At 36.5% G+C, this 21,645-nt stretch overlaps 1 protein-coding gene across 1 annotated transcript in view; it reads left to right on the forward strand.

The window, feature by feature from the left end:
* Nucleotides 1-16,001, forward strand: part of LOC121985301 (sodium/hydrogen exchanger 6-like) — a 68,862-nt gene extending 52,861 nt beyond the window's left edge. The window contains exons 11-22 of the mRNA XM_042538667.1: nucleotides 11,898-11,929; nucleotides 12,046-12,093; nucleotides 12,198-12,258; nucleotides 12,329-12,426; nucleotides 12,505-12,580; nucleotides 12,671-12,690; nucleotides 13,445-13,542; nucleotides 13,620-13,726; nucleotides 15,018-15,101; nucleotides 15,268-15,365; nucleotides 15,471-15,534; nucleotides 15,679-16,001. Coding sequence (XP_042394601.1) covers nucleotides 11,898-11,929; nucleotides 12,046-12,093; nucleotides 12,198-12,258; nucleotides 12,329-12,426; nucleotides 12,505-12,580; nucleotides 12,671-12,690; nucleotides 13,445-13,542; nucleotides 13,620-13,726; nucleotides 15,018-15,101; nucleotides 15,268-15,365; nucleotides 15,471-15,534; nucleotides 15,679-15,885 — 993 coding nt within the window. The 3' untranslated portion in view covers nucleotides 15,886-16,001. The remainder of the gene's footprint in view (nucleotides 1-11,897; nucleotides 11,930-12,045; nucleotides 12,094-12,197; nucleotides 12,259-12,328; nucleotides 12,427-12,504; nucleotides 12,581-12,670; nucleotides 12,691-13,444; nucleotides 13,543-13,619; nucleotides 13,727-15,017; nucleotides 15,102-15,267; nucleotides 15,366-15,470; nucleotides 15,535-15,678) is intronic.
* The last annotated feature ends 5,644 nt before the right edge of the window (nucleotides 16,002-21,645 follow it).

The following is a 21,645-nucleotide window of genomic DNA, read 5'->3' on the forward strand; positions in this document are numbered from 1 at the left end:
CATGATTTAGTATCCCTAGTGTTGGTGACGGACAATACAACCAAATTCAGCAGCTTTAAAACAGGAATTACTGCTATGAGCCTATGAATATGAAATTAAGTTGAAATTCACCTTAGTTGCTCATCCCTAGATTAATAGACAGACTGATGTCACCAATCAAATCTTGCTTAAGGACCTGAAGAAAAGGGTGGAGGACTTTGGTAGTAGTTGGATATGAGAGGTATCCAGGGTAATGTGGTTCTAGCAACCTCGAATTCCTCCACTGGGGGTCCGTCTTCATTCTGGTGTTCAAATTGGAAATGGCATACCAACTCAGGTGAGAACATTGGGATATAGGATTGCCAATTTCATGCAAGAGTAGGTGAATTAGATTTTGAGAGTGAATCTGGATCTAGTATAGTCAATCTAAAACCTCACATGGAGATGCATAATATAGTACAAATTGGTAGTGACCTAGCCTAAAACTAAGGAATCAAAAAGAGAAGGCTAAAGATGGGGAGGGGAAGCTAAGGCAAGCAATCCAATGGAAAAATACAACTGAGAAGTAGACCGAAGATTTCATGTGGAAAAATATAATACATGATTTAGTATCCCTAGTGTTGGTGACGGACAAAACAACCAAATTCAGCAGCTTTAAAACAGGAATTACTGCTATGAGCCTATGAATAAGAAATTAAGTTGAAATTCACCTTAGTTGCTCATCCCTAGATTAATAGACAGACTGATGTCACCAATCAAATCTTGCTTAAGGACCTGAAGAAAAGGGTGGAGGACTTTGGTAGTAGTTGGATATGAGAGGTATCCAGGGTAATGTGGTTCTAGCAACCTCGAATTCCTCCACTGGGAGTCCGTCTTCATTCTGGTGTTCAAATTGGAAATGACATACCAACTCAGGTGAGAACATTGGGATATAGGATTGCCAATTTCATGCAAGAGTAGGTGAATTAGATTTTGAGAGTGAATCTGGATCTAGTATAGTCAATCTAAAACCTCACATGGAGATGCATAATATAGTACAAATTGGTAGTGACCTAGCCTAAAACCAAGGAATCAAAAATCGAAGGCTAAAGATGGGGAGGGGAAGCTAAGGCAAGCAATCCAATGGATCAAGCGAAGGTGACACCAAGCTAGGAAGGCCCCCACAAGATAGCCAAAAAGGTAAAATCAGGAGCATACAACGTTACCACAATGGAGGGAACAAAGATCTTTAGTGTTGGTGCAATCATGCCCTAAGTGGCCAGCCTCGATCTTGAGTTTTGGTGTTTGTGCAAAGGGTTTAAGTTAGGTCTTGTATGTTGTTGTATTTGATATATGTGTTTAAGATATGTAGGGACTTAGCAGGATACACATGGAGCTTAAAGAGCTCATGATTTGACAATGTCAAGTGTTGATGATGACTTGGCTCAGCAAAGCAACACACTCAATATCTTGAAGGTCCGTTGGAAATTGGAGAAGGTTGCATGAGGTAACTAAGGGATCGCAAGACGAGAAACATTAAGGTGATATGGAGTAGCTCGTGGAGCATGACATGATGCAGTTAAGTTGGCAACTCAATGGATCGAGGCCTATTGGAAGGAGAAGGATGGAATGAACATTTGGGAGACTATAGGATGAACATCTTGGTTGAACGTTGATGACAGTCGGAAGGTGCATTACATAAGTGCAGTGTGAAGGATGATACGTGAAATGAGTCGTGAGTTTGGTGCATCTGAGTGACGAGTAAACTAAAGAGACTGACGAGACCCAATATGAAATACAACTGAGAAGTAGACCGAAGATTTCATGTGGAAAAATATAATACATGATTTAGTATCCCTAGTGTTGGTGACGGACAATACAACCAAATTCAGCAGTTTTAAAACAGGAATTACTGCTATGAGCCTATGAATATGAAATTAAGTTGAAATTCACCTTAGTTGCTCATCCCTAGATTAATAGACGGACTGATGTCACCAATCAAATCTTGCTCAAGGACCTGAAGAAAAGGGTGGAGGACTTTGGTAGTAGTTGGATATGAGAGGTATCCAGGGTAATGTGGTTCTAGCAACCTCGAATTCCTCCACTGGGCGTTCGTCTTCATTCTGGTGTTCAAATTGGAAATGGCATACCAACTCAGGTGAGGACATTGGGATATAGGATTACCAACTCAGGTTGCATGAGGTAACTAAGGGATCGCAAGACGAGAAACATTAAGGTGGTATGGAGTAGCTCGTGGAGCATGACATGACGTAGTTAAGTTGGCAACTCAATGGATCGAGGCCTATTGGAAGGAGAAGGATGGAATGAACATTTGGGAGACTATAGGATGAACATCTTGGTTGAACGTTGATGACAGTCGGAAGGTGCATTACATAAGTGCAGTGTGAAGGATGATACGTGAAATGAGTCAAGAGTTTGGTGCATCTGAGTGACGAGTAAACTGAAGAGAGATGACACTGGTGGCGAAGTTAAACTACTGATGGTACGCTCTAGTATGTGAGCTATGAGAGTTGAGAGATTTGTAGTCTTGGAAGAGGGTAGTCTTTAACCTAGGCTAGACTTGATCATTAGGATGATTGAAGTCAAAATTCTAGTCAAATGGAGCCAAGTCCAGCTGTTTAGTGAGCGAGTCGACTAAAGAGTCGACTTAGGATGATCAGAGTTTTAATCTTTAACCTAGGCAATGCTAGGATTGAATGTGATGGATCAGCTAGAGGAGGATGAATGGTGATTGTACCTACAATTGAATTCTAATCCTATCTTTGCTACAAGCTTAGCAAGGTCATATAAGCTTAGTGCTCTGGAATAAAAATAAATATAAAGAAACTTGCATACCAACAGGTATCCTACTTTTTCTACAAGCTTAGCAAGGTCACATAAGGTTAGCATAGTGGAATAAAAATAGACATAAAGAAATTTTCATACCAATCTGTAATAAGGAGGTTTAACGTTGTTCAGAATCCTTTTTCCTATTCTACAACTTATGACTCATTGGTGAGTCACTTTCGAAAAGCCCACTATCTTTCTCCTTCACGATTAACCTCTGGAAGTGGAGAAACCTCTCACAACGTACAAGTATATAATGAAATTAAAAGGTTAAGGATTACAAGATGAGGCCTAATAGGATCTAATAAATCACTATTTCATCAACCATGAAGTGTCCACCTTACTCCCCTATATAACCTTCATCCCTCTTCAACCTTCACTTGTTCAACTTTTCTGTCACAGATCAATTGACTAGATCCACACATTAGTCCATTGGTTCATCTGATTGTTTGAGCTTGAGCCTAGTAATGACTATTTAAGTTGATTGAATTTCAACATTAGTTGATTGGGTCATTGTATTACTTAGGCCATCCAAATGCTATGGCACAAAATTACTCATCAACGACTCATTTTGGCTTAATTGCTGCAACATCACTCGATTTTAGTTCTTCATTAATCGACTAACCACTAATCATTATTCAACTATCCAATTGACTATCCACAAATAGAAATATTTTTTTTGATCATTGATTGATCACCCTGAGTCAACTCAATAGTCGTCTCAACTCTCCAATTGATTGGACTTGGTTCCAGTCGATTGGAATCGGACTATGATTATCCTAATAATCAAGTTTCACCTAAGTTGAGTTTACCCTCTCCCAGGGATGCAGTCCCTCAACTCTTACAATTCATAATAAAAGCTTACGTTTTGTACCTTACTTTGCCACCATGGCCATCTCGCATTAAGCTTTTGGCTTGCTCCATGTGCCATCCTTCACACTTTGCCTATGTATTTTGCCTCCACCAGTTGCCACTAGTGTTGTGTCTCAATGCTTCTCATCCTGTGGTTCATTGTACGCCCCGTACTATCCTTCTCTTTTCTTTATGGACTTCAAGCCATCAGAGTGCTAACTTGGTGACGCTAAGTCATGCTTCACAAGCTACTCCAACACCACCTCAGTGCTTTTCATCTTGTGGTCTAGCTCTCGAAGCTTCATGTGTGTCCTGCAAATCCCTACACAACTCAAACACATATCAAATACAACTTGCAGCACCTAATTTAAACCGTTTGCACAAATATTAAAATTTAAGGTCGAACTCAAGCACTTAGGGCATGATTGCTAATAAGAGAAATTCAATTATCAAAGTCGAAGTTCCAGTCAATTAGAGATAAGTCCAATTGAATGTGAGTTGACTGATAAAGAATTCTAGTCAGTGGATGGAATAGCAAAGTTGGAAGGAGCTCTTAATCAAATAAAGTTGCGCTGAGGTTATAGTGGCTTAATTGGCTAATAGTGAAATCTAAGGTAGATTTGGACTGAAGTGATCAAGGAACCAAGTGATTGATGGTGAATCTAGTTGACTGATCAATGATAGATTGTTGAATAATAAAGATTGAAGAGGTTGAAGGCTATATAAAAGTTAGCAAGGTGGATTTTTGAAGGTTTACAAAATATAGATTGGTTAGATCATATTGAGCCTTTCCATTGTAATCTTTTAAGCCATCCTCTCCTCTTTGATCTTCATTGTAGTTCATGTTGTATGTTGTAAGAGGTTTCTTCCCCTTCAGAGATTATCAGAGTAAAATAGTGAGCTTTCCGGGAGTGACTCACTAACGTGTCATAGACCATGGATTAGAAACGAGGATTCCAAATCACGTTACATCTTTGTGTTAGGATTATGATAAATATGGTTTTATTTTCGCTGCACTAATTCTTGTGTGACCTTTCTTACCTTGTAGCAAGAGTAGTATTAGTTTTTATTTGTAGGAACAATCAGTATTCACCCCCTTAAATATTCTAGCCATCCATACACACTGGTCTCTTCACCTAGAACATGGAACATCACGAACCTCAAATCTTTTTAAAATCCTTTAAAGTTCAATACAATTTCTCTCTTTTTCGAATTGCTACATTTTCACACCAACTGACATCAGAATATTGTGGGTGCTGAGACTTGAATTCTAAAATTTTACTATTGTCAAAGGGTTCTAATGTTGGTCCAAGGTGATCGTAGAAGTACTGACTAAATCACCACGGTTGAGCTTGCCTGAGCTTAAGGGCATTCAACACCTTTGTCCTCAACTAGTGCTTGTGCTTGTGCTTGACTAATATGAGAAGGAGCACCACAAAAAATTCTGTCCAACACAAATCAAAGATTATCCCAAAAAGGCATCATTAAAAGAAATGATGTAAGAGCTGGAGTGTATATCTTTGAAGATTCTTTGAAACATCTTTGACCCTCTCATATCTCCTGGAGAGAAGGGCTTTTGTCGTAGTGTTGTGTACACAGCATAGGTGACCTTGAAGGCATCCTTAGTTGCCTTTTCGACACCATAAAACAATTAGGTTCATTATACTTGGAAAGTCATCATTCCCAATGAGAATCCCAACTCAACTTCTACTACCTAAATATACATAATATCCATCTTATGCTGATGTAACACTTCTTGCTTCAACATGTTCCTCTTGGTGTTGACATAATAACTCCTACTTTTCCATGTTTCACCTAGTTTGATATTGACTACACATCAACCTTGTCAATGGCTAAGTTTAGTTTGTTTGGTTACTTTAAGCAGGGTTCATTCCATTGAGCTACCTTGCTTTTCAAGTAGCTCGCTTTGGACAAATCAACGTAAGACTCCTTTATATCCTTATATTAAGCCTCTAACTCCTTAACCTTGTTGAAGGTGCTGGCTGATAAAACTGCTATATCTTGAACTTTGTTCTAGAGGAAACATGTTGATGAATGCTCGTTACAAAGTTTGCACACCTTAAAAGCAATATTGACAAAGATAGGCTATGATATTTGTGTTAGCGAGTTTTGCTTTTCTCTAGGGCTTATATGAGGTTAATAAGGTTGGTCTTGACCTCGTCGAGTTACCTCTATGAGGTGGGAACTTATCTATAAGGTCTTCTATCAAGCTAAGGTATCCAATTTTGTATTTCTCCATTAAGTCTGAGTCTCCTCGATTGCGTTTGCTCTAGATGAATTTCCTTCAAGTGACCTAGGACCTATCGCTGTAAAGGATGGTCCTTCTAAATGTGGCCACTTTTGTGAGTGAACTGCAATCTATTTCTTTCAACCCTTAACTTTGTTTGATCTTTGCATTCCTTAGAGGTTACAGCTGTTGCTAGTTCAGCCCTAATGGTAGTCTTTGATAATGGACTTGTTACTTCTAGTTGTGCTCTCCACATATTGGCCATTAGTCCTTCTAGGTTACTCTTGTAGGATCAATATGGCAGCTAAAGGTGGGCACATACCTGATCAGAAATTAAATAATCTTAAACTCAAGAATAAGCTTAGTTACATGTACTTGCACATTAAAAACAAATAATGCAACAATAAAGAATAAAAACAGCTAACACAGTTTGTCTAATGTAGTTCAAAACTCCCACAGTCCTCCTACTCCATGACCTATATGACTTGTAAGGTAAATCACCCCTTCGATCCCACTATTATTTCTCCTTCTAATACGGAGAGAAACTCTTCCAAAACACATCTTACAATTAAAACACAGTAAATCATAGCTTGTGTAAAAGAATGGAGCTTTAAGGTAAAGAACTTTAGCCCAAAGAAAAACAATATTACAAATTAACTAAGACAGCAATAGAATATAGGATTTTAAGCACTTTCTGCTTGCCTTGACAAGCTCTCTCACCCCTTTATTTATAACGTTCAAGTTGCCTTCAAACCAGCTTCAATTTACTCTTCTACGAGATTCCAGTTAACTCATCCTTTTACTAAGTTGGTTGATTTTGTGATTGCGTAAGATTCTGCCTAAAAATGAATACTTTAGTCAATTCAAACTTTTTCTAATTGATTAAATAAGCCAACTGAAAACTACTGCCTTCTTTAGTTGACTTAACTTCGGATTTCTATTAGGGATTTAGTCGATTACCTAATTAATAAGAAGAACATCTATAGTTGACTCAATATATCCCCAGTCGGCTCTATGTCTTGGTCAATGCCTTGGCTAAGTTTACCTAAAATCCTTGTTGACTCTCACAACTCACTTATCGTTGATTCTCATAACTCACTTAGAGTTTAATATGTCTAGAGGCCTCATCTTTGTGTTTTGCTTGTTTGTCTAGAGGCTTTGTCTTCATGACTACTTTGTTTGCTAAGAAGCCTACGATCACTCTTGACCTACTTGGATTTCTCCAACAACCAAGTATATATTCAATCACTTTTAACCAAATTGGGCTTAATTTTATGCTAAGATCTTTTTGGACTTCTCTTATGTTACTTGTTGAATTTTTCTTTTGTAACACTTGTTAGACTTTGCCTCTACCGACAACTGTTGAACTTTTCTAATTGCCAAGTATCTAATCGAACTTTAACTTCTTCTGTTCACTTCACATATAGTACCTTCAAGTATCCTGCATCCACACACTTGACAAACTCACAACTACATAAAAAACACTTGGTTGAACTTGACCATTTGGGGCACGATTGCACCAATAAATCTAATGCATTTTGGTTGAAGGGCTTCTCCTTCAAGTTTTTGAAGTTTCGTCCCTCCTAATGGAAGACATTGGAGTTTGGGGGCTTGGAATTCTAGTAGAGGGGAGTTGCAGACCTCTTGCAAGCAAGAACTTCCTTTGGTTTGAATTGTTTTTATATAAATATTCAAGGATTATCCACACCTGTAATTCTTAAAAGAGGAGAATCAACCACATGGGCTAAAGAAATTAAATGGAAAAAGAACTTGTGGAACACGGGATGAGATAGAACCCTAAAGGCTCCTAAAGGCCTATAGCCGTGAGGCATGCCTTAATAAGAGTTGGAAGAAACAGAGATGTGGAAACCTTGTCAAAAAGATGTCTGACCACCTATGGTGCCTTCTTAGATAAATTGAGTGCCACATTGTTGACAATGATAGGGAAGGATCACTAAGATAATATAGGCTAATTGGGTCAAAGATGAAGAAGAATCTTCAAATCCACCTCTTGACGGAAGGTCTCCAAGACATTTCCACCCAACCTTAGGGAATCATTTAATAACCATTTTGAGTGACAATCCTATGCCTTGATAATACAAATTCTCTATGGGAGTTAAGTTTGATTTATTAACACCAGGAATTAGGGGGGAGAATTTTAGCTAACCATTAATTCCCACTCATTAAGAAGGTGAAATCTGAAGATAAGAAGTGGAAGGGGAAGCTCAACCTTGAAATACTAAGAAAAACAAGCAGATTTGGCTCTTAGTAAGATAAAAAGCCCGGTATTTTGGTCAAAGCATGGAAATTGAAGGAGAAGGAATATAGTAGTCGCTTGAGAGATATACCACATAGATCATGGCGGAAGGTTTAGTATAGGCCTTCTCCCACTTTGCCTAAGTTTAGTGGTTTTATCAAATTCTCGCTACCTATCATAACTGATGGGGATGACCTCTTTGTGACCTCTATTGAATTTAAGAGAACGGGAAAATACGGAGAAGAGTTAAGCTAACCTATTGGGTTAAGAGTGGGATGACCTTGAGTTGAAAATTTTGGATGGAAGGAGTTCTTACCAAAGTAAAGAGAGAAGAAGACAAAGACAATATAACACCTGTAGTCTAAATAGAGGATTCCCTCAAATGGCCCAACAAAACATAAATGAGAAGGGAGGGAAGATTTATGCTCTGTTTATTTTAAAGCGCAGATGAGGAATGGAAAGGGATCCACGGTGGAAAACTATCCTATGGAGGAGGGAAGGGAAAGGGAAAGGAAAACAGATAATATGAAAGAAATAGCAGAGGGGGAGGGAAAAGAATCCTTTGAGACTGTCTCATACAAAGCGATAATGCTAAAGAACACGACGACGAGGCCGGTGGTGTAATCGGTAGGAAGCTTGATGGAGGCGCTGAAGAAGCAGGAGGCGAAGAATAAATGCTCAGAAGGTAGGATTTTAAAGAAGCAAGAGAGAAGATGTAAGGAGAGGAGAGGCACCGAACCTGTTCGCTCGTTGAGGGAGATGTGAACTCTCTTCCCGTTGCGGAACAGCATGAGGCTGCTGTCGCCGAATAGTTACGTGTAACCTTCCTCGAAGGAGAGCACTAGGAGGCTCTGCAGAGCTGTGGCGAAGGGAAGAGCAACATGGGAGAGCAACAGGGAAGAGCAGGAGGTGAGGAGAAGAGCAGGAGGCAAAGAAGAAAGAGGCCAAACAAGAAAGAGCAGGAGGTGATGGGAAGAACAGGAGGCGAAGAAGAAAGAGGCCAAGCAGGGAAGAGCAGAGGCGACGGGAAGAGCAGGAGACGAAGAAGAAAGAGGCCAAATAGGGAAGAGCAGGAGGCGACAGGAAGAGCATGAGGTGAAGAAGAAAGAGGCCAAACAGGGGAGAGCAGGAGGTGAAGAGAAGAGCAGGAGTCGAAGAAGAAAGAAGCCAAACAGGGGAGAGTACGAGGTGACGGGGAGAGCAAGAGGCTAAGAGAAGAGCAGAAGAGTAGGAGGCGACGGGAAGAGTAGGAGGCAAACAAGAATGAGGCCAAACGAAGGCAAAACCTGTCTTGCCGCTCGCTTCCATCCATTTGCTTCTGCCCAATTTCGAGGGTGCTAAAAATAAAGGAAAAGTAATTAGTGATGGATTGGAAATCTGTCCGTCCATTATTTTTTACATGTAAATAAGAGAGGATCTCGATTTTTGTGTAATACGTTCTTTTCTTCATCCATGCTTTCAAGTAAATTGACCATTAGAATCATGAGAAGGTAAAAGGCGTCTAGTATGGGGATCTCACATTCATTGCATAGAGCAAGGTAATTAGGATCAAGAGTACCTATTAATAGGTTTAGATAATTGATCAGAGAGTTATAATATTTCAGAACTATATTTGACATGTATACAACAACAACAATCAAGTCTTATCCCACTAGTTGGTGTCAATTATATTTAACATTTATAATTTATCAAAATATTATAAATATAATATTACATTTCAAACATTACCATTTGTCCATTTTAATAAATTGAAGTATAATTAAAAATAAGTTTCATCTTATATAGCAAGTAGTAACTTTTATAAGATAAATGATTATGATTGTATAAGACGGACAATAATAATAGTTAAAAAGGATTCTTTTAACGAATAGTTTAAAAAATATCTCGTATAACAGAAGACTTAATCAAATAATATGACTTTTAAAAAAATTACTTAGTGTAGCAAATGACAACTTTTAAAATGTTTGATTTAATACAAATATATTTTAATTACTTAAGGTTATTGGGACTGAGAATCTACATATAAGAATGGTAAGTATAGGATTAGAATGAGATTGTAAATCCATAAAATATAAACTTCATTTAGATTCTATTTGTGATCTAGATCAGTTATAGGTCATGCTGGATGGTAAGATCGTAAGGACCTAAAGTTTGGATCATCTTGACTAGTAGGGCATAGATAATGGCTCTAGTCTTATGAAATATGTGCCTCACGGAATCAAAATAGAGCCCTTGGAGTTGCAAAGTTGTCACCGCATTTACAACCTAAGAGAGAAAATTGTGCCTAATGCACCCAATTAGTTGCGTCAATAGGATGATGTAATACGACAGAGTAGCATTGGAAGCACTTTTCCTAAGGCCTATAAATGGAAGGATTTATTTTTGTGCTTTGTTCCTAACTCATAATATAACCATTGTTAGGAGGTAGCTTTAATATCCTCTAGGGGCTATAAAGACAAATGAGTCGAATCCTGAATGCATCCACACTTTGTCTACCTTGTCCTAGCCTTATTCGCCTTAAGAAATTTGCGGACACGTTGAATGATACTTAAGCACCCTAGGCAGTTTGGGTTCACCTTGGTTGAGATCAACAACTAATTTGCCATTTTGTTGGTTGAGCTAGAGCAACTTGTACTTCATTTATTGGTCCACATCACATCGTTTTAGTCTGTCCATAAAAGTATCCATCTTAAGTGTTTCATCAATTCTTTTCTTATTATTGAAATTTTTATGAATTCAGTGTTTGTTCTATTTCTATTAAAGTCTTTAGTTAATTAAATTTTTCTTTACAATTTAAACTTTAAATTTGATCCAATAACACTATTATATGTTAACATAATATCATCTCTAAATAACATAAGCCAAGGAGGTTTATCTTTGTTGAAGCTAGGAGGCTCTATGCTTATTTGTCTCATATGAACAAGTACGGTGATCTTTTATATAAATACATATTGGTCTCTTTCCTAGTAATTTAAGATTTTGGGATAAATGGTTAGCTAATTAAATTTAACATGATATTAAAGGGAAAAGGTGTAGGGTTTGAATCCTACTTACGTTAAAAAAAGGCTTGTACCTAAGTTATGATATTGTGAGAGGACACATTGAAGTTAGGAGGCTCCACGTTCATTCGCCACCCACATGAATAAGTATGGTGATTCCTTATATAAATACGAAGATACATATAAATTGGTATAAATGATTAGCCAATCAAATTGATTTTGGGGTCATCCTAACTATTTGGAATTGTTACATGAACTTTTTGCAAAGGTTGAGTTCATCTAATACTTGAGTAAAAGGGATTGGGAACTTAGAGCGAACCTACCCTTGATGTAAACCTAGAACACTAGGAAAATCATTTTGTTCCATTCCTTGGGTATCAAACAACTTAATAATGACCAAAATTTACTTCTGAAAATTATTTCAATGGCCAAATGGTAATTTAATTTGCTAAGTTCCTTCAAGTGAACTACCACTATGCAGAAAGTCAATTGCTGGTCACTGGGGGACAACTCCCAGAAAGGTTGGTTTAAGATAATGTGTGGACTTCAGTTATGAATCTTGCTAAATGAGGTAGTGATGTGTAATATTAGAAGTTGACAAAAAATTTCAGAAATTGGAAAGTCTTATGCTCTTTGAATACAAGAGTGATTGTAGATAAGATATATATATATATTGTTGTTGTTGTTGTATGCTTCATATTAGTTTGTATTCTTGAGATCCTTAACCACTCTGCACCTCTTCAAGTATGCAGGATTGGATATTGATAAGTAAGTGTAGACATTTAGACAGATGATTTTCTTTTAAAAATAATTATCAATTTTTCGACTAGATAAATACACTACTCCATCTCAATATATATACATATTTATTTATTTATTTTCAGTCTGCACAATCTGGAAAGCTGTCTTTTTGCCCTTTTCCCTTACCTTTCGTAAGTCAATCCTCCTCCAACCCTGCATATTCCTCTAAACTTCTTTGATTCAGTTAAATATCAAAGTTGCCAACTTCTATCATAAGTTTTTTTGATGTTTTTAGGTATATGCTAGCTGAAGGGCTTGGCCTCTCTGGTATAGTTTCAATATTGTTTACTGGAATTGTAAGTAATCATTACCTCACTACCACCCTTAAATATATTGGATATTTAATAGTTCTTTTTTGCATGCCAGGTGATGAAGCGATATACATTCTCAAATTTGTCCAGAATTTCTCAACAGCTTACTCCTTATTTCTTTCATTTACTTTCATCACTAGCAGAAACTTTTCTGTAAGGCAATTCTGTGTTATGACTTTCAGTGCTCATTGAATTCCAGGTTTATATCATAGTTTTTGACATGCTCTCCAGATTTATATACATGGGTTTTGATATCACAATGGAACAACATAGCTGGTCGCATGTTGGATTCATCTTCTTTTCTATTGTATCCTTTTTAACTGTTGTCGATTTGTTACATACTTCTTTTTCATGAACTTTGGGCACTCTTTGACTTCTCACTTGTTGAATGAACCAGCTATTCATTGGAGTTGCAAGGTACTGGTACAAACATATTTTATTGAGATTGTTCCACCATTAAATGCTTTTAGTTCACATTATTCCCTTCAAACTCATATCTGCTCATCCATTTTGCGTGATGCTGACTTCTGAGGGTCAAACAAAATTTATAAATAAATGCAAAGGTGACTAAAATCATAATCAGGAGATCCAAACAAAAAAAGCATCCACTTGAGAATGTCTGTCTTATGCGAAGCATTGGTTGGTCAGTGGATGCAGAGTTGACAATACTAGATCCAGAGCCACTGGAAGTGTCGATGGCTAAATGTTGGTATCCAACTCATACCAAGAATGTACATAAAACTAATACAATAGAGATGAAAATGCTAAAAGATAAATTTGTGAGGAATTAGAACAACTAGGTGCAAATCTGATAGAGATAAAATGATATAAAAAAAATTGAGATGGTATTCACAAGTCTAAATGTGACTAGATTTTATGATTGGCCAAGTTTAGTTAGCAAGAGTGGAAGATAAACAGGATAGGGGAAGACTAAGGAAAATTTTAGTTTGATCTAAATATTTCTTATGGCATATCATTGGGTAGAGATGCTAAATTGAGGGATTGGGATTAGATTCTGTAGCTGGCCCCAAAAAGTTAAGACAAACATGGTGATGACCTGTTTACTTTTGTTTTTGCTTATAAACTGAGACAATTTGTTTGGTTGTTCTAGTTTTGTATGAATTTCTGATGGGTCAATTTTATAATGGTTTGTTACCTATTTATTTTGAAGGGCGGTACATGTCTTCTCTTGTTCTTATTTGATCAACATGGCACGGCCAGTAGATTCTCAAATACCTGTGAGACATCAAAAGGCACTTTGGTATAGTGGTACGTTGGCAGTCTCTTATATTCACATATTATACATTTGGATTAATTTTCAACTATTAGTGAACTTACGTAAGCAGGGCTTAGAGGGGCTATGGCTTTTGCACTTGCCCTTCAATCGGTACATGATCTTGATGGACATGGCGAGATTATTTCAACTGCTACTACAGCCATAATTGTTATAACAGTAAGTTCTTACTCTGGTATATGCCATAGTGCTAAAGAATTTGTATTTGATGCATATCAGATAATTTTATCGCTAGATATAGATAGTGAGGGTCTTGTAGTGTTTTAATAGTTCCTTTTATGAGCCATACCAACGATAATGTCAAATTATTATATGGTAAGAAGGTTGGGAGTTGAAGGGTATAAAAATTCTTATTTACCATGTAAGCCAGTTTCTATGTTAGTAGAATTAATAATGGACAAAGTTATAAACTTAGTTACTTCATAATGGGTCTAAAATGTCTTATAGATAAGTTTGCAAATAACTAAGTTTGACTATTTACATGTAATGTGTATCAACAATAAAGAGTAACCTCAAAATTGTTCTCTTGGCTCTATCTCCTCTTCTTCATGCTCCTGAAAAGCATAATGTTCTTTTTTTCTCTCTTAACACTTATGTTTCCATAACTATGGTTTTTGATATCATTGGCAATCAAGTCTTGATGGAGCATTTATTAGAAAATATGACGATAAACAAGAGTGAAGTCTTGCAATAGGGAAGGAATTAAATTTTGAACCCAACCACCTCCTTGACCTACTAACCTTACAGATTTGAGATGACCAATCACACCAAAGGAAGTTGCACATTAAGAGGGCGGTGCACTAGCTTGTTCACGGGAGATAAATGGATAGGGAGACAAGTCCAGGGTGGGGGCGAGTCCTTTGGCGGCAAATAGGATGTGAAAAAAATAGGAGGGTTGGTTGTTGGAGTTTATGGAGTTGTCTTTTTATATAGGAAGAGAAGCATGTAGTGGTGGACGTGGCTTGTGGGTTAGAGTATTATTATTATTATTATTATTATTATTATAGAAAGAAGAAAACATTGGAATTCTTAGAAGGATATGAAGGGGGAAGAGGAGTTATAGTACAGAAAAATGGCAGTACAGTGCATAAAATTCCGCTGGTACAAGGTCCCTATTACATGGTTAATTGCCAAATCAGCAACAAAAGATAATAAATAATAATATTTAATATTATTATACTATGAATTAAAAAACATTATTCATAGTATAATTGTATTAAATATTATTATTTATTTTCTTTTGTTATTGGTTTGGCAATTAATCATGTAACAAAGAGATTGCCAATCATAATGGAGTTAAAAGTTTTATTCATCAATTTAAGATTTTGGCGTAGGATTGTTTAAGTCGTAGATGCATCTCATATTATAGCCTATTGCTATGGTTTCCTGGGCTTGCAGATGTGACTTCCAGGATGAAAATTGCTTCTTTACCATAATACCAATTGTTCAGGTGCTCCTAATAGGAGGATCAACAGGAAAGATGCTTGAATCGTTGAAAGTTGTTGGTGATAGCCACAATGGGTTGTGTGGAGAAGTAAGTCTGAAAAACTACATGACTTGGTTATTATGCATTAATTCATGTAATTCTTCCTACTTCAGAATTTGTAGCAATTTTAAGATTCGTACAATATTTCTGACTATTCTTGCTTTTGTCAAATTTACTCCTATCTATGAAAACTTAAATTCATTCTTGACATCAGGATAACTTTGAGGCGAGCAATAACTTCCTTGGAGAATCATATGTCGAGGAAACCTCTCCTGGGCACAATATCAGGGTGAAACTCAAGGAGTTCCAAAGGTGCATAAAATAGGATCTATATGTTGGTTGTTTCTCAAATTATCTTAACTTTTTTATTAGACTGTCACAGCAGTGATTATCAATGTTTTTTTAATTATTGTGTAGCTCTACCTCATTCACTGCGTTGGATAGGAATTATCTGACTCCTTTCTTCAAATCTCAAAACGAGGTACCTGGTAAGAAAGGATAATTTTGATTAATTCTTTCTGTTGCAAACCAATTGAGCATATAAAAAGGAAAATCTTGTCGAATTACCATTCGTTGCCTCGCTTTTCTGATAGAGAAATTGATTTTGTTTGATGCATGTGAGAAGTCGGTCCTGAAACTTCAATATCAGCATTCCAACTATGTCAATAAACCATACAAATTTTATCTGGGGAAAACAGCAATCGCCTTATTCGAAACATCATGGATAGGAGAACCTACAGTGGAGATATTTTTTATTTTTATTTTTAATAATCACATGACTTTGATATACCTTTTAGCAATTAATTGTATGCATACTTCCACTACGCCTTAGATTTTTTTTTTTTTCAGAAAGTGATGCATGGAGCAATAGGTAGCAGAACAGAATTCTTGCAGTGTATTATTATTTTTTTTTTAAAAAAAATCAAATACCGTGACAAGTTTATTTCATTCAGAGTTTCACTTTCTGCGGTATTGCTGTCGTTTTTTGATGGTATGAAACCATTTTTAAGTTCCATTCACATTCACGTCTCGCAGTGCCCTGTTCTAACTCTCTTCCGAATCGTCCCCGATCAGTAGGGCTCTTGTTTCTCTTAAATATGTGCATATTATATTTTTTAAATACATATTGGTTTAGTCGATTACCATGCATCCGACGATCTTGATAAGACTAATATTTTAAAATAATAATTTGTTTGAACGGTGAGAATTAAGAAAGCTGGACTGTTTTTGGTCAGTGCCAAAATTAAAATCATGAGGTTTTTAATTCGAATTAAAATTTTGTTTTTGATTCTCTTGATTAAATTTAAACTCAATGCTACAAACTATCGTTTGTCTAAATGATAAGGTGAAGCCCTCGAAGAGTAATAAAAGAATTAAGATTTATGGGATGAATATTTTATAATTTGATTTTTAAGTGGCTATAAATTGTCTTTTAAATTTATTTAATAGGTAAATCAAGAGATAGAGGAAGACTTTGAATTAATTGGGTGACATTTAGACACCTGGATTATTTTTTAAAAAAAGATTTGTTGGCCAAATGACCATGAATGCGTCCGTTAAGTTTGCAAGGAATGCTACAAAAGGGACGATTGATTGTAAAGAAGTGTCCTACACTTTCTGTGAGTAACATTCAAAACATTTCAAGAGGTGAGATGAATGACATTCTTTATATTGCTTGCTGCTTACAAAATTAACACAAATTTCACTTGTGTGAGCGAGGAACTTAAGGTCTGTTTATTTGGGTGAATAAGTTGTGACTATTGTAAGGATGCAAGCCTGGATTCCTTAAACTTGTCATTATTTACTTTGGAAGATTATTGGATTAAAGAGAAAGGAACAAAAATCAAACAAGAGACCTAACAAATGAATCACAATTTTTTTTGCTTCATGGAAATGCCTTTCATTAGATTCATATTACGCCTCTGCTTCATTGTGGTTTTTTTTTTCACAACAATTGATTAAGGGCGCATTTAAAGTTGTGAAATTATCAAGAGGTGCATCTAATTTTTAGATTTCTTAAAAGTCACTTATTTCCTATTTTATCCCTTTCGCCAACCATTATGGTGTTGCATTTTGTGATATTGGATTTTAAAAAATAGTATCACTATGTTGTTGCATTTAAAAAATTAGTATTGCTATGGTGCTGCATTTCAAAAATCAACATCGATGCTACATTTTAAAAATTAGTACCATTATAATGTTAATTTTCAAAAATTAAGACTAAAGTGGTATTGTATTCTAAAATCAACACCACCTTGATGTTGTATAAATCTTAAAATTAGTAGTACTATTTTTTGAAAATCTAAATACATGGCCACAGTGGCGCCATTTATTGAAATTTAGCACTATAGTGATATTATTCTTTGAATGTAATATTATAGAGGTTGGCAGAAATAATAAAATGGAAAATAATGAATCTTTTGATAAATCTGAAAGTTAAGTGTTTTTAGAATTTCTAAGCCCTTTGATTAATTATTTTTTTTGTTTTTGTTTTATTCTTCTTGAGTGCTCACGGTTCTCTTGCTTGTATGTTTTGTATTGCAAAATTTAGTTGCTTTATTTTTATAATTATTTGATCGAAAGAGATCCTTAGGCACTATACTATGAGGATGTAGCTAATTGGCAACAAGGTGAAATCTTCACCTCGGTGACCCCTCCAAGATGACCCCTATACTATTTGGAAGGGAGGTAAATCACAAGAGATTTTACCTAGCAATAGCAATTCATGAAAAGAGGGGTTGAGGCAACCAACGAGGTATTATGTATTTATTGAAAATCGATCACAAGCACAACAACATCCTTGCATGAATCAACTACGCTATCATATGAGGAGGAGGGGGTTTGAGGATGTAGCTAATGAATACATCTAGAGTGGAGGAAAACCCTCTAAGCCCAACGATCCGACATAGTATAAAGGTGAGTATGGTTAGAGTATAAGCTCCATCAATATATTACTAATTATGTGCAAAAATTCTAAACCCTAGAGGCATACTCCTATAGGAATGTTGCACAAATAGGGAAAAACAATATGTAATAGTAAGTTGACATATAGCTAGTGATGATAAAAAAACACCTCATAAAACTTAAGGAGTGACCCATAGGATAGGGTCGTCGCAATTCTCGATGAAAGGATACTTAAAGGAAGACATATAAAACAATTACATTTTTTTAAAATGTCCTATTGGCATCATTGCACTAGTTTTTATTCTTCTTTTAATTTTCATATTATAGAAAACTTTGGTACATCAACAATTTGATTTTCATTATCTTTTTAATTAAGATTTTCATGGGGCTTTGTTTTGCTCCCTTTTTTTTGGTTAAAAAAAACCATACTATTCTACATTAAATCATATTTGTTGTTCAACCCTAGTTTTATAAACATTACATATGATTTAGTAGTAAATGCAAAAGTTCTACAAGAATAGGTTGGTATTCATTAACTAAAATGTTTAAGGTCCATGTTCTGTCATGAAGCTATGCTTTTCAATGATTAGATGGATAATTTTGCAAGGGTTAACCCAACTTTTTAACTGAGTTGATGAACTTGAACTGTTGGATTCTAGGGGATCCCTAACTTGCAAATTGTTGTTTAGATAGGTGACAATGAGAGTAGTTAAATGCTCAAGTCAAGGAGAGAGTTTAAGTCAAAGAGAGAGGCTGTTATGAGAACTCAAGAAAGACTAGTTTAGATTTAAGAAAGCATCACTTAGGCACTAGGGAATCATTGAGTTATTAATAGGATCCAACATATGGTCTTGTAGTGTACCTAGTAGGAAGTGTGTTGGTGAAATCGGCCTCTAGAGTTTTGAATATTTTTTTGATCAATATGTTTAATAAAGTTAGTAATTTTGTCAAGATTGACTAAGTTAGTAAAGAAACCAAACAAGTCAAGGTTGATTGAATGCTTGAAAGTAAGTGGTAAAGTTTAAGTAAGTCAAAGTTGACGAGATGCTTAGTTGAAGTTGATAAAGAATTCATATAGTTTAAGGGTAACTCAATATTTGATAGTTAACAAAGAAGTTCTGATAGGTCAAGTTGATCTAAGTATGAATGAAAAGTCCAGATAGGTTAACTTGACCAAATATTTGGTAATGGAAAAGTCCAAGTGTTGGTGCAGCGGGACCAGCAAGATGAGGGAGGGAGGGGGGGGGGGGGGCGAATTGCCTGTTGAAAACAAAGTGAACCTTTCTCGTTCTTTCAATTCTGATTAGTAGCACAGTATACTAAATTAAACTAATAATAAAAGGAAGAAGAGGCAAAGAAATTTACTTGATTACAACCTAGGTGGTTATTAATCCAAGGCAAATGAAAAGCAATAAAAGTCTCCTTTGATGAAGGCGGAGAAGCCTTTTACACTCGTTGAATACTTAGACAGTTGCTAGGAAATGAATACTAGAGTTGATACTTTTTTCCTAGGTCTAGGTGCCTTTTTATAGTCCATAAAAAATCTTATCCGAGGCTGAAATGCATCTTCAATAAGGTGGAAGGCGCCTCCAGTGAGGCAAGCGAAGATAAAGTTTTAATTTTGCTAACGGTTAAATTTTATTCAATCTAAGGCGCCTTCCATGGGTGGTTGAAGGCGCCTTCAGCCAGGGCTGAAGGCGCCTTCAGCCCTGTTGAAGGCACCTTCCCACAGAAAGGTGCGCAGGCACCTCCAACCACATTGAGGGCGCCTCTAGCAGCTCCGTAGCTCCCCGTTGGCTCTTCCGCTGATTTGATCGTCTGGGTGATTTCGTCCATCTGAAATTAGGCTCACCTGGACCTATCTTCTAACCTTCTCCTCGAGCAGACTTCTTCTCCGGTTTCTTATTCCTTGAATGTCGTGCACGTCCTTCTTGTCCACCAGTGTACTCTTTCGCAACATCTCATCCCTCGGATGCACCAATTCTGTCGGCTCAATTCCCGTACTATCCTTCTCGCTAGCTACGTCTTTCACTCGACTTCTTGTGTTTCTAAGCTCCTGCATACTTAGACACAAGGATTAAACACAATATGACTTAATTGAATTTAATTGACCACATCAAAACTACCTTGGGGTACTTACACCAAGCAGTTTAATGACGAACAAATGTCTAGCAAAATTGAAACCCTAGCAGGTTAAGAGAACTGTATATTAGGTAAGGAGAAAGTCTAGGCAAGTCCGTAGCTCCCTGTTGGCTCTTCTGCTGCTTTGATCGTTTGGATGATTTCGTCTATCCGAAATTAGACTCACCTGGACCAATCTTCTTACCTTCTCCTCGAGCAGGCTTCCTCCCCAGTTTCTCATCCCTCGAACGTCGTGCATGTCCTTCTCGTCCACCGGTGTACTCTTCCGCAACATCTCGTCCCTCGGATGCACTAAGCCCGTTAGCTCAATTCCCGTGCTATCCTTCTCACTAGTTGCATCTTTCACTCGACTTCTTGTGTTCCTAAGCTCCTGCACACTTAGACACAGGGATTAAACACAACATGACCTAATTGAACTTAATTGACCACATCAAAACTACCCCGGGGTACTTACACCAAGCAGTTTAATGACGAACAAATGTCTAACAAAATTGAAACCCTAGCAGGTTGAGAGAACTAGATATTAGGCAAGGAGAAAGTCTAGGCAAGTCAAAAATGACCAAATGTCTGGCAAAAGAAAAATTCCAAGAAGGTGAAAAGATGTTTTGGTAAAGAAAAATCCCTTAGGTGAGTGAACCTTAACTAGTGAAAAGACTCAAAGAAGTGAACTATGAGAAAATAGAAAATCTCAGGGAAGTGAACCTTTAGGTAGTATGAGAAGTCTTGAGGAAAAAACTCTAAGCAAGTAACCACAGTAGGTCAGGTAAACTAAGAACTAGGCTTGTTTGCATATGTTTACATGTTTGTCTTGCAAGAAATTGAAGCAAGATGAAGACTCAAAAGACTCGAGGACAATCAAACACTGAACGAAGCGAGAGCTGCTTGAAATGGTTCACGAGATAGGATCAAGTCTTGGTGATTAGACTTAAGGTGGTCTAGTTTACCAGATTGGTCCGAGAGATATGAAATAGGGTCGGTCAACCAGACCCTAATTAGTTAATCAAAAATTTTCTAGTTGACCAAAAACATGATAATGATGATTTTGTGCGATTTAGTATTTGGACAAAATTTGATTGAGTTTTTAATCGATTAGATAGGTTTTTAGTCGACCTAAAATATGACAATCAGACTCTATAAAAGGGAAGCGAAGGTCCAAGGTAAGGTTGGGCATCCAATTCATACTTAAAGCAATTCATTCACATCTTCTTTGCGCTCTCAGTTTGTGCCAATCAAGTGTGCCAAGAGGTTCTAGGATGATCCATTCAGGATCTCTAGAAGCCATTGATAAACCTCATTTTGTTATGAAATAGGTACAAACAATTAAATATCGAAACCTCCACTACACTAATATAACATAGGGAATAACTTGGATCGTCTCTCACAAGGAATATAGACAGTGAATTCTAATCTTAGGATTGAATTGTTATTAGTTGGGGTTTTGTGTTTTAAGTTGTAAATGCTAAATGCGCATAACCAAAGACAACTTAACCTAACCAAAAATATGATTTTACTGAATTAAAGAAGCGATTAATGAAACTTAAGCATC

The sequence above is a fragment of the Zingiber officinale genome, chromosome 5B, assembly GCF_018446385.1.
Source record: "Zingiber officinale cultivar Zhangliang chromosome 5B, Zo_v1.1, whole genome shotgun sequence".
Classification (NCBI taxonomy): domain Eukaryota; kingdom Viridiplantae; phylum Streptophyta; class Magnoliopsida; order Zingiberales; family Zingiberaceae; genus Zingiber; species Zingiber officinale.